The following is a 15,431-nucleotide window of genomic DNA, read 5'->3' as shown; positions in this document are numbered from 1 at the left end:
TATGTTTGATATTGTTTGACATCATTTTTGTACACGTTTCCATTCACAGTGCATTTTGGCTCTATCGAGCAACTCCACTACCATTTCTTAAAAATGCATCCAATGCATGAGGAAGCTAAATCCATTACGCCATAAGTCAATTCTAAACTTGTGCAGTGTTCTCAGGGCATCTCTAGTGGGCGAAGAAGCACTGTCAGATGAAGAACTGGACAAGTTCCTGTCACCATTGTTTTACTAGATTGAGGAAAGCAGACATGTGCTTCCCTACACTCCACTTGCATCCTCAGCGGGTCTCGCTGAGCTCAGTGTTGTGTTGGAAGCTCGCCTGCTGGGTCGTCCCTGCCTCGCTGCTCTCGCTGCCGTGTTCCAACAAGAAACTGTAATTTTAAGTAAAATATTTGGGCTATTATTAAACATTAAATGACAAAACATGATTCAAAATAGTTTTCATTTGTTTTCAGTTGAAATATATTCCAAATGCACTGAAAGGTGCCAATAAAATGTATGAAATAAATGTGTGACGGAAAAAAACAATATGCTACACTAAACAGTGATGCACAAACATATCGCCAAATACTGTCAGTAAACACACTGTTGAAACCCCCTGTCACAGGTGTAGTCTCACACGCTGTGTGTGTAAAAACACTGTTGAGCCATCGAGGTGCGTCACTGTACATGACGCATTGCTGCTTGACGTGTGAACATTTCATTGACTCAAACAGATTTATTTTTACGCTATACACATTACTTTATACACTGTACGCGGCTCTGTGAAAGAGACATGATAGCAACTTCTCTGTTTCTCCTTCCTTAGAGAATACCTGATGATGCAATAGATTTCCAGCCGGCTGAGGGTCATGTGTCCATCCAGAAGAGAAAACAGCTGAGAGAAGCCAGAGAGGTGGTGTGGAAGAACAAACGCCAACAAGCTGCCGGTGACTCCATCCAGTTAACTGCAGCTGGTCACGATATGAACAAAGGTCAGAGAGCAGCTAACCTATTAATGAGAAACTGCATATATTCACATTTTTTTTGTAATATCTGCATTATGGCTTCAATCTCTTTATGGCATTCATTATTCACATAGCTCCATCAAGGCCATAGAGTGAAGAAAAAAGTATTTGATCGATTTTGCAAATTTTGGACACTGGCTAGGCCACTCCAGGACCTTGAAATGCTTCTTAAGGAGCCACTCCTTAGATTCCCCAGCAGTGTGTTTGGGGTCATTGTCATGCTGGAAGACTGAGTCACAGCCCATCTTCAATGCTCTGACTGAGGGAAGGAGGTTGTTTGCCAAAATCTCACAATACATGACCCCATCCATCCTCCCTTCAATATGGTGCAGTCGTCCTGTCCCATTTGCAGAAAAGCACCCCCAGAGTATGATGTGTCCACCCCCATGCTTCATGGTTGGGACAGTGTTCTTGGGGTTGTTCTCATCCTCCAAACACATTGATTGGAGCTGATACCAAAAAGCTCTGTTTTGGTGTCATCTGACCACATGACCTTCTCCCATGCCTCCTCTGGATCATCCAGATGGTCACTGTTGAACTTCAAATGGACCTGGACATGTGCTGCCTTGAGCATGGGGACCTTGCTGCCTTGCAGGATTTTAAACCATGACAGCATTGTGTGTTACTAATGTAATCATTGCGACTGTGGTCCCAGCTCTCTTCAGGTCATTAACCAGATCCTCCCATGTAGTTCTGGGCTTTCTCAGAATCAGCCATACCCCACGAAGTGAGATCTTGCATGGAGCCCCAGACCGAGGAAGACTGACAGTCATGTTGTGTTTCTTCCATTTTCAAATAATTATGCCAACAATTTTTGTCTTCTCACCAAGCTGCTTGTCTATTGTCCTGTAGTCCATCCCAGCCTTGTGTAATTTTGTCCCTGGTGTCCTTAGACAGCTCTTTGGTCTTGGCCACAGTGGATAGGTTGGAGTGTGATTGCGTGTGTGGGCAGGTGTCTTTAATACAGGTAACAAGTTGAAACAGGTGCAATTAATACAGGTAAAGAGTGCAGAATAGGAGGACTATTCGTAGAAGACTTCATTCCATTCCATTATTATGCAGATGATTGCAAAATTTACTTGCCCTTGAAACAGAATGATGTTCTTCCTTTGAAACAGCTTCTGGTATGTTTAAATGATATTAAATCTTGGTTGGCTTTGAATTTTTTAAATTTTAACGAAAACAGTGGTGAAAACCACTAGTAAACAAGCAGTGAACAGGGCGAGTGGTGACGTTAGCGGAACGCATCAGAGCGCAGCTCGTCTGAACGATTATAACAAGAAGGTAAATCTGTTATAAACAGGAATAAATACTGTAACAGCTGCAGACCAGAAGGAAAAAACATGCAACTGTTTTATCAAGTCTTGACAATGTAAACAAGTCAAATAATTACCTTTTTAGACAGCTCAAAATGCTTTCTGCAGCTGGAACTGTTCGCTGCAGCTTCCTCTGTGATTCAGGAGGCAATTTGCAGAATAAAATTATTAATCTGCCACAAAATAATTATTTTATATACGCAGCATCCAGCACACAGCGCGTGGCAGCCGGTAGAACAAAGAACAGCGTCCAGCTGTGAACACAGCGCATCTGATTTGCATCCGCCGCAAATCAGATGTAATAAAAACACTTTATTCGTGGCCAATCTTTATGCAGTCGCTACAACTTATTTTCAGTGGTGGGCACAGATAACCAAAAAATTAACTTCAATAACAGATAATCAGATAACTGAAAAGTTATCTTTGATAAAGATAAACCGATAAACCACCCAAAAAGGTATCAGAAGTTACAGATAATCGATAACCGATAAATTTCAGTATTGTTTCTGGTACATTTGCAATTACTAAGAAGCTGAAATTGACTTTTAACATGATCGCTTTTGAAAGCATCAAAAGACCCAAAGAATGAGCCAGTATTCCCATGTTTGACCATGCTGTCCCCTGTAGGAAGCTGCACAGAAAAATCCTGAGAGCACCCACAAAATCAGTTCTCTACTAATCATAATGCTCCGGTCAGGTGGAGGTCTTGAAAAATAGTCATACTAACTTACGGTTTTGTTAAAATACTGATAGAATAACTCCATTAATGAAAATTCTGTAATTTGTACAAAGTTAAAATATAACATACATCTTTCAATGTTGAATAATGCACTAATTCTTAGGTTTTGTAACAAACACAGACCGCAAAGCATTCTGGGTAAAAGTGCCTCTGCTAAACACTGATTGGTTCAGTCATTCATTATGTAAACCAACACGTTAATGTGACGTGTGTCGTGTGTTGGTTTAAAGCTAAATGTGCTTTTGTAAAATATTCCATTTTTATTTGTAAAAAGGCATTTTTACAGAGCCCTGGAAGTGTCATCACAAAATGTTTTGCATGTGGAGAGAATGTTTGATGTGCACACGTTTTATGATGTTGTAAAACGTGCACTCAATATTAGTACGTAAGTACATTTATTTATATAGTGCCTTTCACAGACATAAGTCACAAAGCACTTCACAGGTTAAAAGGCAATAATAAATAATAAAAACATAGATAAAACAAAGGACAAGGTTAACAATTGGTCAGTTCTGAAAAGCCTTATCTTGACACATAAATGTTGGCTTTACACTGTGCGTGTTTTGGCCATTTTTCAGATGATTTTTCATTCGTGCGAGAATTTTTTGGACCGAGTTTCAGGTTAATCGCGTGTCCTGCATCGTGTAGTCCTGCATCCAGTTCTTTGTCAGTTCTCCTTTGGACGGCAATTCATCGGAAGATAATTAGTCCGATGATGGTTTTTAAAGTTATCTAAAAAGATAATCTGATAATGAAAACTAATTATCTATTATCGGAAGTGTGCCCACCACTGTCCCAGTGCACTGCCAGGCTGCAAATCCCTGTCAGTTGCGGATATCAGCAGATGACGGCGGCTATACAGCGCATATATTGAGTATGTTTGTGTATGTATGGAGTATGTAAGGCAGATGTCATCCGTAGCCAAAATTTTGTGCAGCTCAAAAATCCTGGAAACGGAAAAACGTGCCTCTGCAGACAATTGCGGACGTATGCGGATGTCAGCCGACTCATACAAGCATGTTTTATGGATACTGCGGATGTTAAGAAAATGAACCAATTTTGTGCGCAACCCATACGCAAATGCTCCTAAACGCCAGTGGGACAGAGCCCTTAGACATGAGCCTCAGGCTGCGCCACTGTCCAAGGTTCTGAAAGAGTCGAAAGAAAACGCCTGCTGTGGGTCTGTGCTGCATTACATCACTCCTCACCAGTGCTAAGCATCATGGAAGTCACTCACATCTGATCACATCTCCTTTCTAAAAAAAAAAAAAAAAAAAAAGAAAAAACCATGCATCAATAACTTATCCACTATGTACTTTTTGCAATAGCGATTAATTGTTCAGAATAAATTACACTGGGCAATTCCTTTTTTATGATCACACTTTGTTTTAAAACCATTGTCAGCTTATGTCTGATTTTATACCAACATCTTGTAATGAGTTATCAACTTACAAAAACATTCACACATTTCTATGTGTGCACCAGTTAGTGTATAATATCCTGGTGGTCTACGAGACCACCACAAACTTGCTTTCTATCTGCATGATTTTAACACATCGCATTTGTGAACAAGTAAAGCAAGTTTGTGGTTGTGTTGTTTGTAGAGTACAAGGCTGCTCTAGAGCTGAACCAAGAGACAGAGGGTAAACTGGACGCAGAGTCATTCCAATTGAAACTCAATCAAGGTTAATTTGCTGGCTGCAAAGTCATCAGGCCTCAACTTTCACCTTATTCATTCCACTTAGTGCTGTCAAAGAGATTCCAGAAAGGGTCAAGAGGGTGCAGGTTTTTTGTAACCGCTGACAGAAAATGGAATAAGTTCATCAATGAAATCACCTGCTGGAGTTGGTGCTTGCAAAGAAAGCCTGCATGCTCTTTGCCTCTTATAAAATGTTTGTGATACCATAGATATTTTTTTTCCCACTCGCTGTATTTACATAAGGTAGTCTCACATGATTACTGACCAATCACCAAAGGATTTATGCAATATTTAAAAGATTAAATATTCAGAACCCCTGGGGGATTGACTGTTGTTTAGCTTTACCGTATCTATTTATTTGTATTAGCAAGCTTATTATTATAGTCTGCAAAGTTACCATATTTTTCAGAGTATAAATCACAACAGAGCACATCACACCTTTCTTCTGTATTATCAACTATATAATTTGGGATTTTTGGGAATTTGGGATTACATTTTCATACATTTTCAACTGCTTATCTGGGATCGGGTCGCGATTTAACATTTAAATATCATAAAATGGCATACTGATTCTGTTGACTTTCACAGAACTACTTTTGTTATTCTTGTTACATGTAATAAAGAGTATCTCTGCATGTATTTTGTATTATGAACAGCATCATCATACAGCTCCATGGTGTCTGCACAGCCAGAAACTACAATTACAGCAACAGAAAAGAAATTTAATGGACTGGAAACTTTCATTGACAAAACCTCCAAAGTCTTTTGCCATGTGGACAAGCTGAACCCTATCAGCCACAAGACGGACACAGATGACTTTGATACCATCTTTGGACCTCAGATGCCAAAGTGAGTTCTTTCAGCAAGTATTAAAAATGCTCTCTTTTTTGTTAAAAAAAATCTTTGAAATAAGTACTAAAGTTTACAGTGAGGCAAATATGTAAGTATTTGATCCACTGTACACTTTAGTAAGTTTTCCTCACCTACAAAGAATGGAGATGTCTATAATTTTTTTTATCGTTGGTGCGCTTCAGCTGTGTACGGAGCCCTGGAAGTGTCATTCCAAAATGTTTTGCATGTGGCGAGAACGTGCGCACGTTTTGTTATATTGTGCGCACGTTTTGTTATATTGTCGTGACACATAAATGTTGGCTATTAGCCATCAAACCAGCAGACAGTGTCATACATTTCCCCTTTAGAAATGGATCTGGTCAGAGTGTATCATCATGGTTTGGGCGCACAAGGACATAAAGAGAACTCCAGCTGCCCAGCATGACATCATCTGGAGTTTAAGCACATTAAAAAGTATGCTGAGGCGAAGCGTCTCCCCGTCGTGAGGATGACAATTTAGGTTATATTATGAAGTTCATTTTGAACAAAAGGAAAACGTGCGCATGTTTTATTAATTTGAGGTCTCAATTAAAAGAAAACGTGCGCATGTTTTATTAGTTTGAGGGCTCGATTAAAAGAAAACGTGCACACGTTTTATTAATTCGAGGGCTCGATCAAAGGAAAACGTGCGCACGAATTATCACGGCCATTAAAACGTGCGCACGTTTTATTAATTCGAGGGCTCGATTAAAGGAAAACATGTGTACAAATTATCATGGTCAGAACTTTAAGTGACCTCTCCCGGGTTCCATAACTGTGAGAGACAGAATCTTAAAGAAAATCAGAAAATCACATTGTATAATTTTTAAATAATTAATTTGAATTTTATTGCATGAAATAAGTATTTGATCACCTACCAACCAGTAAGAATTCTGGCTCACACAAACCTGTTCATTTTTCTTTAAGAAGCCCTCCTATTGTGCATTCTTTACCTGTATTAATTGCACCTGTTTGAACTTGTTACCTGTATTAAAGACACCTGTTCACACACTTAGTCAATCACACTCCAACCTGTCCACCATGGCCAAGTAAGACCAAAGAGTTGTCTAAGGACACCAGGGACAAATTTGTAGACCTGCACAAGGCTGGGACTACAGGACAGTAGGCAGGCAGCTTGGTGAGAAGACACCTGCTGTTGTCGTTAATATTAGAAAATGGAAGAAAAACAAGATGACTGTCAATCTTCCTTGGTCTGGGATTTCATGCAAGATCTCACCTCATTGGTTAAGGATGATTCTGATAATGCCCAGAACTACACAGGAGGACCTGGTCACTGACCTGAAGAGAGCTGGGACCACAGTCACAAAGATTACATTAGTAACACACTACACCATCATGGTTTAAAATTCTGCAGGGCAGCAAGGTCCCCCTGCTCATGCCAGCACATGTCCAGGCCTGTTTGAAGTAGGGATGGGTATTGAGAACCGGTTCCTTTCGGGTATCGTTAAGAAATGATTCGATCCACCGACATCAATAAGCTTTGTGCTTAACGATTCTGTTATCGGTCCTTCAGAGTGGCCGTTGTTTTGGGGGGTGTTTGTCAGGAAAATGATCATTTCTCTACATTGATTACAGACCCTGCAGCGGGTCCGTGATCAACTTTTCTGCAGCACGGCTTTGCTCTGAACCTTGAACCAATCGAAGCAGTGGTTCGCAGATTGAAGCAATGCTTCGATCTGTTGCTTTGTTTGTACTTTCTTTCTTTCCCTTAATTTCCCCCGCTAAAACACTAAAGAGCATACATCTGTGAGTATTATTTACCTTTTCTATGTTAAACCGACCTGTTATGGTCTTCTGAAACAGTTGATAGATGTATTTTATAACTTAAAAATGGGAGCTATGCTAACGCGTTAGCATGTCTGTCATTTTCAATGTTAAAAGTTAGCATTACGCATTTGCAGCTGTCATCACGTTTGGGTGCATTTGTTTTCAAATTGTAATATTTCTTAAATTTATTTTTGTTTATATATTAATAATCTAATGATTATTATATACAATTTCAGAGAAAGAGACAAAAAGAACCTGAATAGAAACATGACAGAAAATATATAATAGCAGCTAACAATGAACATAAATAAATAAATAAATACATACATACAGAAATAAATGTTTCCTGTGAACACCTAGTGACTCTTACACCTCCATTTCATCCCTGTCTTTTTTAAGTTTAATGACAGTTTGTTTCAGTCAAACCATATTTTCAATGTGTTAATTTCTTCAGTGATTTCCTCCAGAACTATCTACCAAACTAGAAAACTGCTGCATCCTAGTAAGAGCAGAATACTACTGGAATGAATTTGAATAAGGAAAGTTGTTTTTTTTTTTCTCACCTAAATGGATGCTGCACTCACTGCAGTTTATCTTTCAGAGCTTCTAGAATTCAAACATTTTCGTGCAGCTGGTGTTAGGGGTAATTTTGGGTTTCAGCTTTTTGTTTTTCTCCACTTTCATCCCTGAATATGTCAATCGTGAGTCACGTTTGTGCGGATTAAAGTTACTAACTGGGACTCCTGTCTTGTTGCAAGAAAGAAACGAGAATCGTCCGCCGTTCTGTTCACACAGCTCCAAACGCTGCGCGGCTCTCTGCCGAGTCAACTTAGAACGATAGAATCCAGTCTGAATTAATAACTTCAAAGCGAAACACCGTTTTGTTTATTTTTATTTATGTCCAGAGATCAAGGGTACAGTGACCAATTTCATATTTATTTACTTTAAGACTCAATGAAATACATAGAAAACCTGTAAAGCCTACTTTTAGTAAAATTCACAAGAGGAATCGATAAGGAATCGGATCGATAAGCAGAATCAATAATGGCATCGATATCGATTAAAATCTTATCAATACCCATCCCTAGTTTGAAGTTCACCAGTGACCATCTGGATGATGACTGCACTGTATTGAAGGGAGGCCATGTATCGTGAGATTTTGGCAAACAATGTCCTTCCCTCGGTAAGAGCATTGAAAAGGGATCGTGGCTGGGTCTTCCAGCATGACAATGACCAAAATACACAGCCAGGGCAACTAAGGAGGGGCTCTGTAAGAAGCATTTCAAGGTCCTGGAATGGCCTGGCCAGTCTCCAGACCTGAACTCAATAGAAAATCTTTGGAGGGCGCTGAAACTCAAAACCTGAAAGATCTGGAGAAGAACTGTATGGAGGAGTGGACCAAAATCCCTGCTGCAGTGTGTGAAAACTTGGTCAAGAACTACAGGAAATGTCTGAGCTCTGTAATTGCACCAATTACCTGTACCAAATATTAAGGTCTGTTTTTCTATTCTGCCAAATACTTATTTAATGCAATGAAATGCAAATGAATTATTTAAAAAAAATCATACAATGTGATTTTCTGACTTTTTTTTTAGATTCTGTGTCTCACAGTTGAAGTGTACCTACGTTACAAATTACACACCTCTCCATTCTTTGTAGGTGGGAAAACTTACTAAATCAACACTGGATCAAATACTTATTTGCCTCACAGCATGTCAGATTGTCTTTAAGCAAGACAATCTGTTCAAAACAATTACCGTATTTTCCGGACTATAATTCACACCGGAGTATAAGTCGCACCAGCCACTTTATCCATTATAAAGAAAAATAAACCATAAATAAGTCCCACTGGACTATAAGTCGCATGGACATACAGGTATGTTAACATGAAAAGTTCAGATGATAATATTGTGATGGCTACCGTTTTCGGATGCATATTTCACCAGTCGTAACTTGTAATCTGCAGAGTATGATTTACTTTTGGTGGCATTGTTTCAGGCCTTCTCCGTTGTCTTGTTAAGTTATCAGTAATGTTGAAATTTTTATTTTTCTATGGTAGTCAGAAGTCGCAGGAACAGTCACACAAGCCTTGAGCTCCCTCTCGTGAGCTGCATTTTACCTACAGATATGTTTGTATTTTGCAGACCACATTGCAAGCCGAACCATAACCCGCACCATCGCTGAATGGTTCTTTTCTAACATATTACCGGCTGTGGACCATAGTACACACCAGGTGTCAGCTTCCGATGTTCATGCAGCACCTACCTGCGCAGCTCATGACCTCCCCGTTGTGTCGACGCCAGCTCCCTCCAAGTGCACACGCTAATCCTCCGCCGGCGCTCACCCAGTGCTCCCACGCAGCTCTCAGTGTCAACTTAAACACTCTGCTCACACTGATATCCAAGGGTTGAAGCTGTTTTGTTAGCCCTCCCAAAATAACAGCAAGCACCGTGTTCGTCTGCTTCACACGCTGTTTCACAATCATTGTCTGGGTGAGGTGAGGAATACACGTCCAATGTTCTGTTCTCCAATTGGTTATCGCGACCAGCGTAACCTATAGGGCAGCCGCCATACTACAGTGCCCATGATGCATTGCATTTCCATTTCTGGTGGCCATTTTAAAACATAGAGCGACTCTGTCATGTAAAATTGTTTTATTACGGTAAATTAATTGAGAATCTACCGGTATATTTTTCATTTATAAGTCGCTCTGGAGTATAGGTCACACCCCCGGCCAAAACATGTAAAAGAGTGCGGCTTATAGTCCGAAAAATATGGTAATCACTTCACCTTTCCCAGGCTGGCCTCAGAGATGGTGCATCACAAGCGAGCGGTGCGACCGGCACGTAATGTCCAGGCTTCCAGGAACCCTCTGAAAATGCTGGCTGCCAGAAAAGATATCAGACATGAATACACAGAGCAGAGATTCAACATGGGCCTGAGGACAACTGAGCAACGTGAGTGATGGTGGAAGAGAAGTTGTTAAATTCATGAGGCAAATACACCCAAAGGTAGAACATGTAACATCTTCATTTTTTTTTTTTTTTTTTTTCTTTCTGAAAATGTGTGCCATACAGTACTTGGAATTACAAGTTGTGTGTGAGCATATTCATTTCTTGTATCTTTACAAGTAATGTCTGTCTCTGGTGGATATAAACAAATGAGTTGTTCTTAAGGAATTTTTAAACAAGTGCAGGCATGTGCACCGCTGCTGTGGGGGGGGGGGGCACACATCAAAAAACCCCCGCAATTTTTAATATTTAATCCCTCTTATCGAGTGGACAATACAAGTATGATCCTTCTGTTCCTCTGTATATTACCCATGGTCACAGACGTACAGTCAGGAAATAACATGAATGAAGTAGTGCACTCTTATCATGTCCATATCTGCTGGTGCTGCATGTAAATTTGATCATGGACAAACTGAGGAGAGTTGACATTTTCCATTTGGTATGCTTATGTATTTTGGATCAAGGGTGCATGCCGTCAAAGCAGAAAGTTGATAGGACTAATATTTTTGTAGAAACAGATATTAGCTAATAACACTGAACAATAGATGCTGATAATTGCATTCTGGACTCACACACCATTCCAGCAGGGGGCGGTAAATCATTGTCCGTGATTTCATTCAGTAATTTCAATGTAAGTACACAATATAATTGTAAATATGTTAAAAATACATGGATGACACAAGAAAGTGAAAACACTTGTTTCCATTGTGGTCCATTTAAAAATCAAATGACAAAATAGAAGCATTCATAAAATATTATAATCGTACTACAATACTACTACTATTAATAATAATAGTGTGTATATGATAACAAGAACCTAAATAATTTAGAAATACATTAAGACAGTAAATTCACATTAAAAAATTATGTAATTACCAGCAAATAAAAAGGGTTGAGTTTTTCCTCTAAAAATTGTTGATGTTGAAGGTCTAAGGTTCTAACAACATTCTGGACTCACACACCATTCCAACTCATTGTAGAAACTTTGCATAAGTTATTGCCACCCTTGTAAAATGTCAGCTACCTGTTATATAAGCACTATCCAATCTAGAGCCCATGGATCCCCACAGGCAACACGCTAGTCTGTATAATAAAACCCAAGTGGCCTTTGTTTGCATGTATGCGTGTGTATGGCTTTGATCATGGAGAAACTGTGAAGAGCTGAGAATTGCAGTTTGGTATGCTTATATATTTTGGGTCAAGGACAAACGCTGCAAAAATGGAAGGCTGATTGGACCAGTATTTTGTTGACAAATTAGCAATATTAGCTAACAACAGTGAACAGTGGACATTGTGCTGCAATGCACCATGGGAGTTCAAGGTTTTATTGTGATTTTGTCACAGACAAACTGGAGAGAGTTGACATTTGCCATTTGGTATGTTTATATATTTTGGGTCAAGAATGAACACTGCCAAAATAGAACATTGATAGGACTAATATTTTTAGAGAAACTATGGATATTAGCTAACAACACTGAACAATGGACGGTGATATTTACATTGTGGACTCATACGCCATTCCAGCAGGGGGCTGTAAATCACCTATATATAAAAGCGTGTGCACGTATGTGTGATTTAGTATGTTCAGTGTAAGCACATAATATAACTGTAAATACGTAAGAAATACATGGATGACACAAAAAGTAAAAAGCATTGTGGTCCATTTAAAAATCAAATGACAGCATTGAAAAAAAAATAATAATAAGAAGAATGATGATAATAATAATAATAATAGTGTGTATATGATAACTTGAACATAAATAATTTATAAATACATTAACATAGTAAATTAACATTAAAAAAATTAGGTAATTAACAGGAAATTAAAGGGTTGCGTTCTTCTTCTAAAAACTGTTGAGGTCTAAGGTTTAAAAACATTCTAGACTCACACGCCATTCCAATTCATTATAGAAACTTGGCATAATTTATTACCACCCTTGAAAAATGTCATCTACTTTTGTGTGTGCATCTGTCAACCAATGTCTGTGTCCTTCCGTTTATGGGTTTGTATTTAAGTCCTCTGTTTGTTCCTGCATTTACATTGGTGTGTTTATTGTCTGCTGTCTGCACCACGGTTTGTGCCCAGCATGTGCCCTTCCGTATCTGTCATTTGTGTATGTCCTCCTTGTGGTTTGTCCTCTGTCTTGGTAATTGGTCTGTTTTTCCTTTTGGCTTTGTGTTCTGTCCCCTGTCTGCATTTCTGTGTCTTATTGTCTTTGTCATTATTGTTCTCGCTGGTTATCTGGATTGTCCCCTGTATTATCACTTAGATTTACTTTTGAGTTCCATATTAGTTTTCTGCTGTGGTGTCTTGATTAGTGTTTAGTCCCTGTTATAGTTATGTGTTGCTCCCCTTTTAACTGTTTTCTTGCCAGTCTTTCCACTTTGGCATGTTATACACCTTTGAGTTCCTTGTTTGTTTTTGGCATTATGAATTTAGATTGGTATTTTGGTTTTGTGATTTTTCTTCTTCTTAGGTTATGTTTTGGTTATGGTCATGTTTTGTTTCTACTTACTTTAGATGTCTATTTAGTTTCTGATCACCTTATGTTGTTAGTCGTCACATGACCTTTGAACCTGTCACACACCTGTCCTCTAGAGATGGGAATCTCATCACTGACAACGATTTGATATGCATCTTGATACACTACCAGAGATACAATACATATAACAATAATGACGATACCATACGATACGATTCATCCCTGTTCCTGATTTGATGTGATTTGATATGTATTTGATGGCGATTCAATTCCTCACAATGGGATACAATGCGATTTGGTGTGATACGATGCGATTCAACTTGATGCAAAGAAATTACACCAAAAATTAAATTTAAAATAAGAAGCTGCAATTCAGTATGGTACTATGGTATTCGTCTTATTATTCTGATTCTACCAGGGGCAGAGGATTTTTGTTTTACTCCTTATAATCAGCAAATTTACCAGATTCAACATTATGGAACAGGAATAAGTTCCCTCATATGTGGAACCTGCAGAACGTAAACAGTAAACAGTAAGACATCACTCTCAATGAGTGACTTAAAGTCACTCAATGTCTACTGATGAGAAGTCAAGATGGATCAGTTGTCGGCCTGGGTGGTTGAACTTTAGGCAGTTCCACTGAATGCAGTGATGCATGGCCCAGTGCGGACATGACATTCTGTGATCCAGTCTATAATGAAGCTGTGTCAGCACAGTCCCAGGAGATCTGTGAGTTACAAGGCTCCCAACACCCTCCATCATCACTTGTGATAACAGTGAAACTATTTAAAACTACTGTTTGACTGTCCTATAATTTGGTTCTCCTACTGTTGTTCCTGTAAACTTGTCTACACTGATCACTGATTTGTTTGAATGTGAAATCAATACAAACATACATCCAAAAGGGTGTTTAAAAATAGTCATTCAGCCTGACCTCTTGTGTGTCTTTGTTTTTTGTCTGATTGTACTGTCCTGTTCACTACAGTGAGTCACACGTCTGGTTTCTCTGAGCCACCTCTGACTGGTAAGAAGAATTTCAGCAATTTCAGTCAGGGCAGCATCAATTTTTCAGAGCAGATGTCCCATAACAGCGCTGTACCGTATAAGAAGCTCATGCTCCTCCAGGTCAAAGGTCAGTTATGTGGCCAGGAACAGATATATTTTTCCCCTTACAGGCTAAATATGCTTTTGGATTTATTTTTCCACTTATTGCTCTGCATGACATAAAATGCCTTTGTAATAATTATTTTTAACAGGTAAACAGAATTATTGCAAGATGGAACACTTGTGTATCGTGATATGTGTTTTACTGTAAATTATGTTTGTTCCTATATTGCATACATTCAATCAACGCAGTAACTGTAAATTAAAAAGGAAGCAACAAGTTTTCTTGGTTTTACAAGCTATTAAGTTTAAAGCTGGACTGAGAATGAAAGATGAGAAATGAGAGAGCAGAAAGGCCTTAAAAATACCTTTCTGTTGATAATCAAGGCCAGAAAAGGACCTTATGAAATGTAGCACGTAGCAGCACCCTCTAGTGGTCATCTGGACTCTGCACTTACCAACAAGATTTCACAAGAAACTTCATAGGCCTGTCTGCCTTTATTGTAATTTACATTAAAAAAATACTATGGCCCAAAATAGGAGGTTTGCTGGTGCTCACCTGTATGTATCAGATGAAATCAAACTTTCAATCCTTAATATGCAGTATATTTTATAATTACCTGCTACTTAAGTAATTTTTTGCAAACACTCACACAGTACTAATCCTGTACATGGTTTGCTAATACAGAGAAAATATGCAGTTTTCAAACAGGCACACATCTTGGCTATACAGTCATGGTCAGTCCTTTTGTACACTTTGCTAGGTCCAGGTGACTTGCTTTTTTAAGATTCAACAGCTTCAAGAGTCTTTGTCAGTGCATGAACATATGTTCACCCATTCAGAATTGCGGGAAGGACTAGTGTGTGTGTGTTCACAAGCCTGATGGCCTGTAGACAAAAGATGTTGGCCAGTCTTGTTGCCCTGGACTTCACTCTTCTGCAATCAGGTAGAGCCTACAGGAATGTGTAGAGGTGGTGTTGGGGGTGTCTCCTGTCCCTAATGATGATGTGTGCCTTTCTTGTGAACCTAGTATGGTAAATGTAAAGGTACTGGAGTGATAGGAAGGTTACTCCTGAGATGAATTATGCAGTTGTAATCACACCCTGGGTTTTCCTGTCCTGAAAAGTGGTTCCATGCCAGACTGTGATGAAGCTGGTAAAAATATGCATGAGTGCTCACCTTGAGATGTTACTGAGGATTGTTCGTATTTCCTCAGACTTCTTAGAAAGTGCAGTCACTGCTGAAAGTATGAATATGGAGGATGTTCCTTCAAAGAGATGTCATCTTTTTTAGATGACATCTAAAATCATAGAAGTAGAGCCCCCACTGGACAGTGGGGGTTAGAAGAGTACACAAAGACCAAAATATTTGAGCACCCCCTTTACTGCTTTTTTTTACTAATAGCCC

General features: G+C 39.0%; 1 protein-coding gene across 2 annotated transcripts in view; it reads left to right on the top strand.

The window, feature by feature from the left end:
• svila (supervillin a) overlaps positions 1-15,431 on the top strand; it is a 227,408-nt gene that overhangs the window by 157,837 nt on the left and 54,140 nt on the right. For both annotated transcript variants that reach the window (XM_034172410.1, XM_034172402.1), the window contains exons 17-21: positions 815-980; positions 4,673-4,753; positions 5,424-5,616; positions 10,225-10,382; positions 13,905-14,051. In XM_034172410.1, the coding sequence (XP_034028301.1) occupies positions 815-980; positions 4,673-4,753; positions 5,424-5,616; positions 10,225-10,382; positions 13,905-14,051 (745 nt within the window). The remainder of the gene's footprint in view (positions 1-814; positions 981-4,672; positions 4,754-5,423; positions 5,617-10,224; positions 10,383-13,904; positions 14,052-15,431) is intronic.

The sequence above is a fragment of the Thalassophryne amazonica genome, chromosome 1 (assembly GCF_902500255.1).
Source record: "Thalassophryne amazonica chromosome 1, fThaAma1.1, whole genome shotgun sequence".
NCBI lineage: Eukaryota > Metazoa > Chordata > Actinopteri > Batrachoidiformes > Batrachoididae > Thalassophryne > Thalassophryne amazonica.
This window is presented reverse-complemented; position numbering and strand designations above follow the sequence as displayed.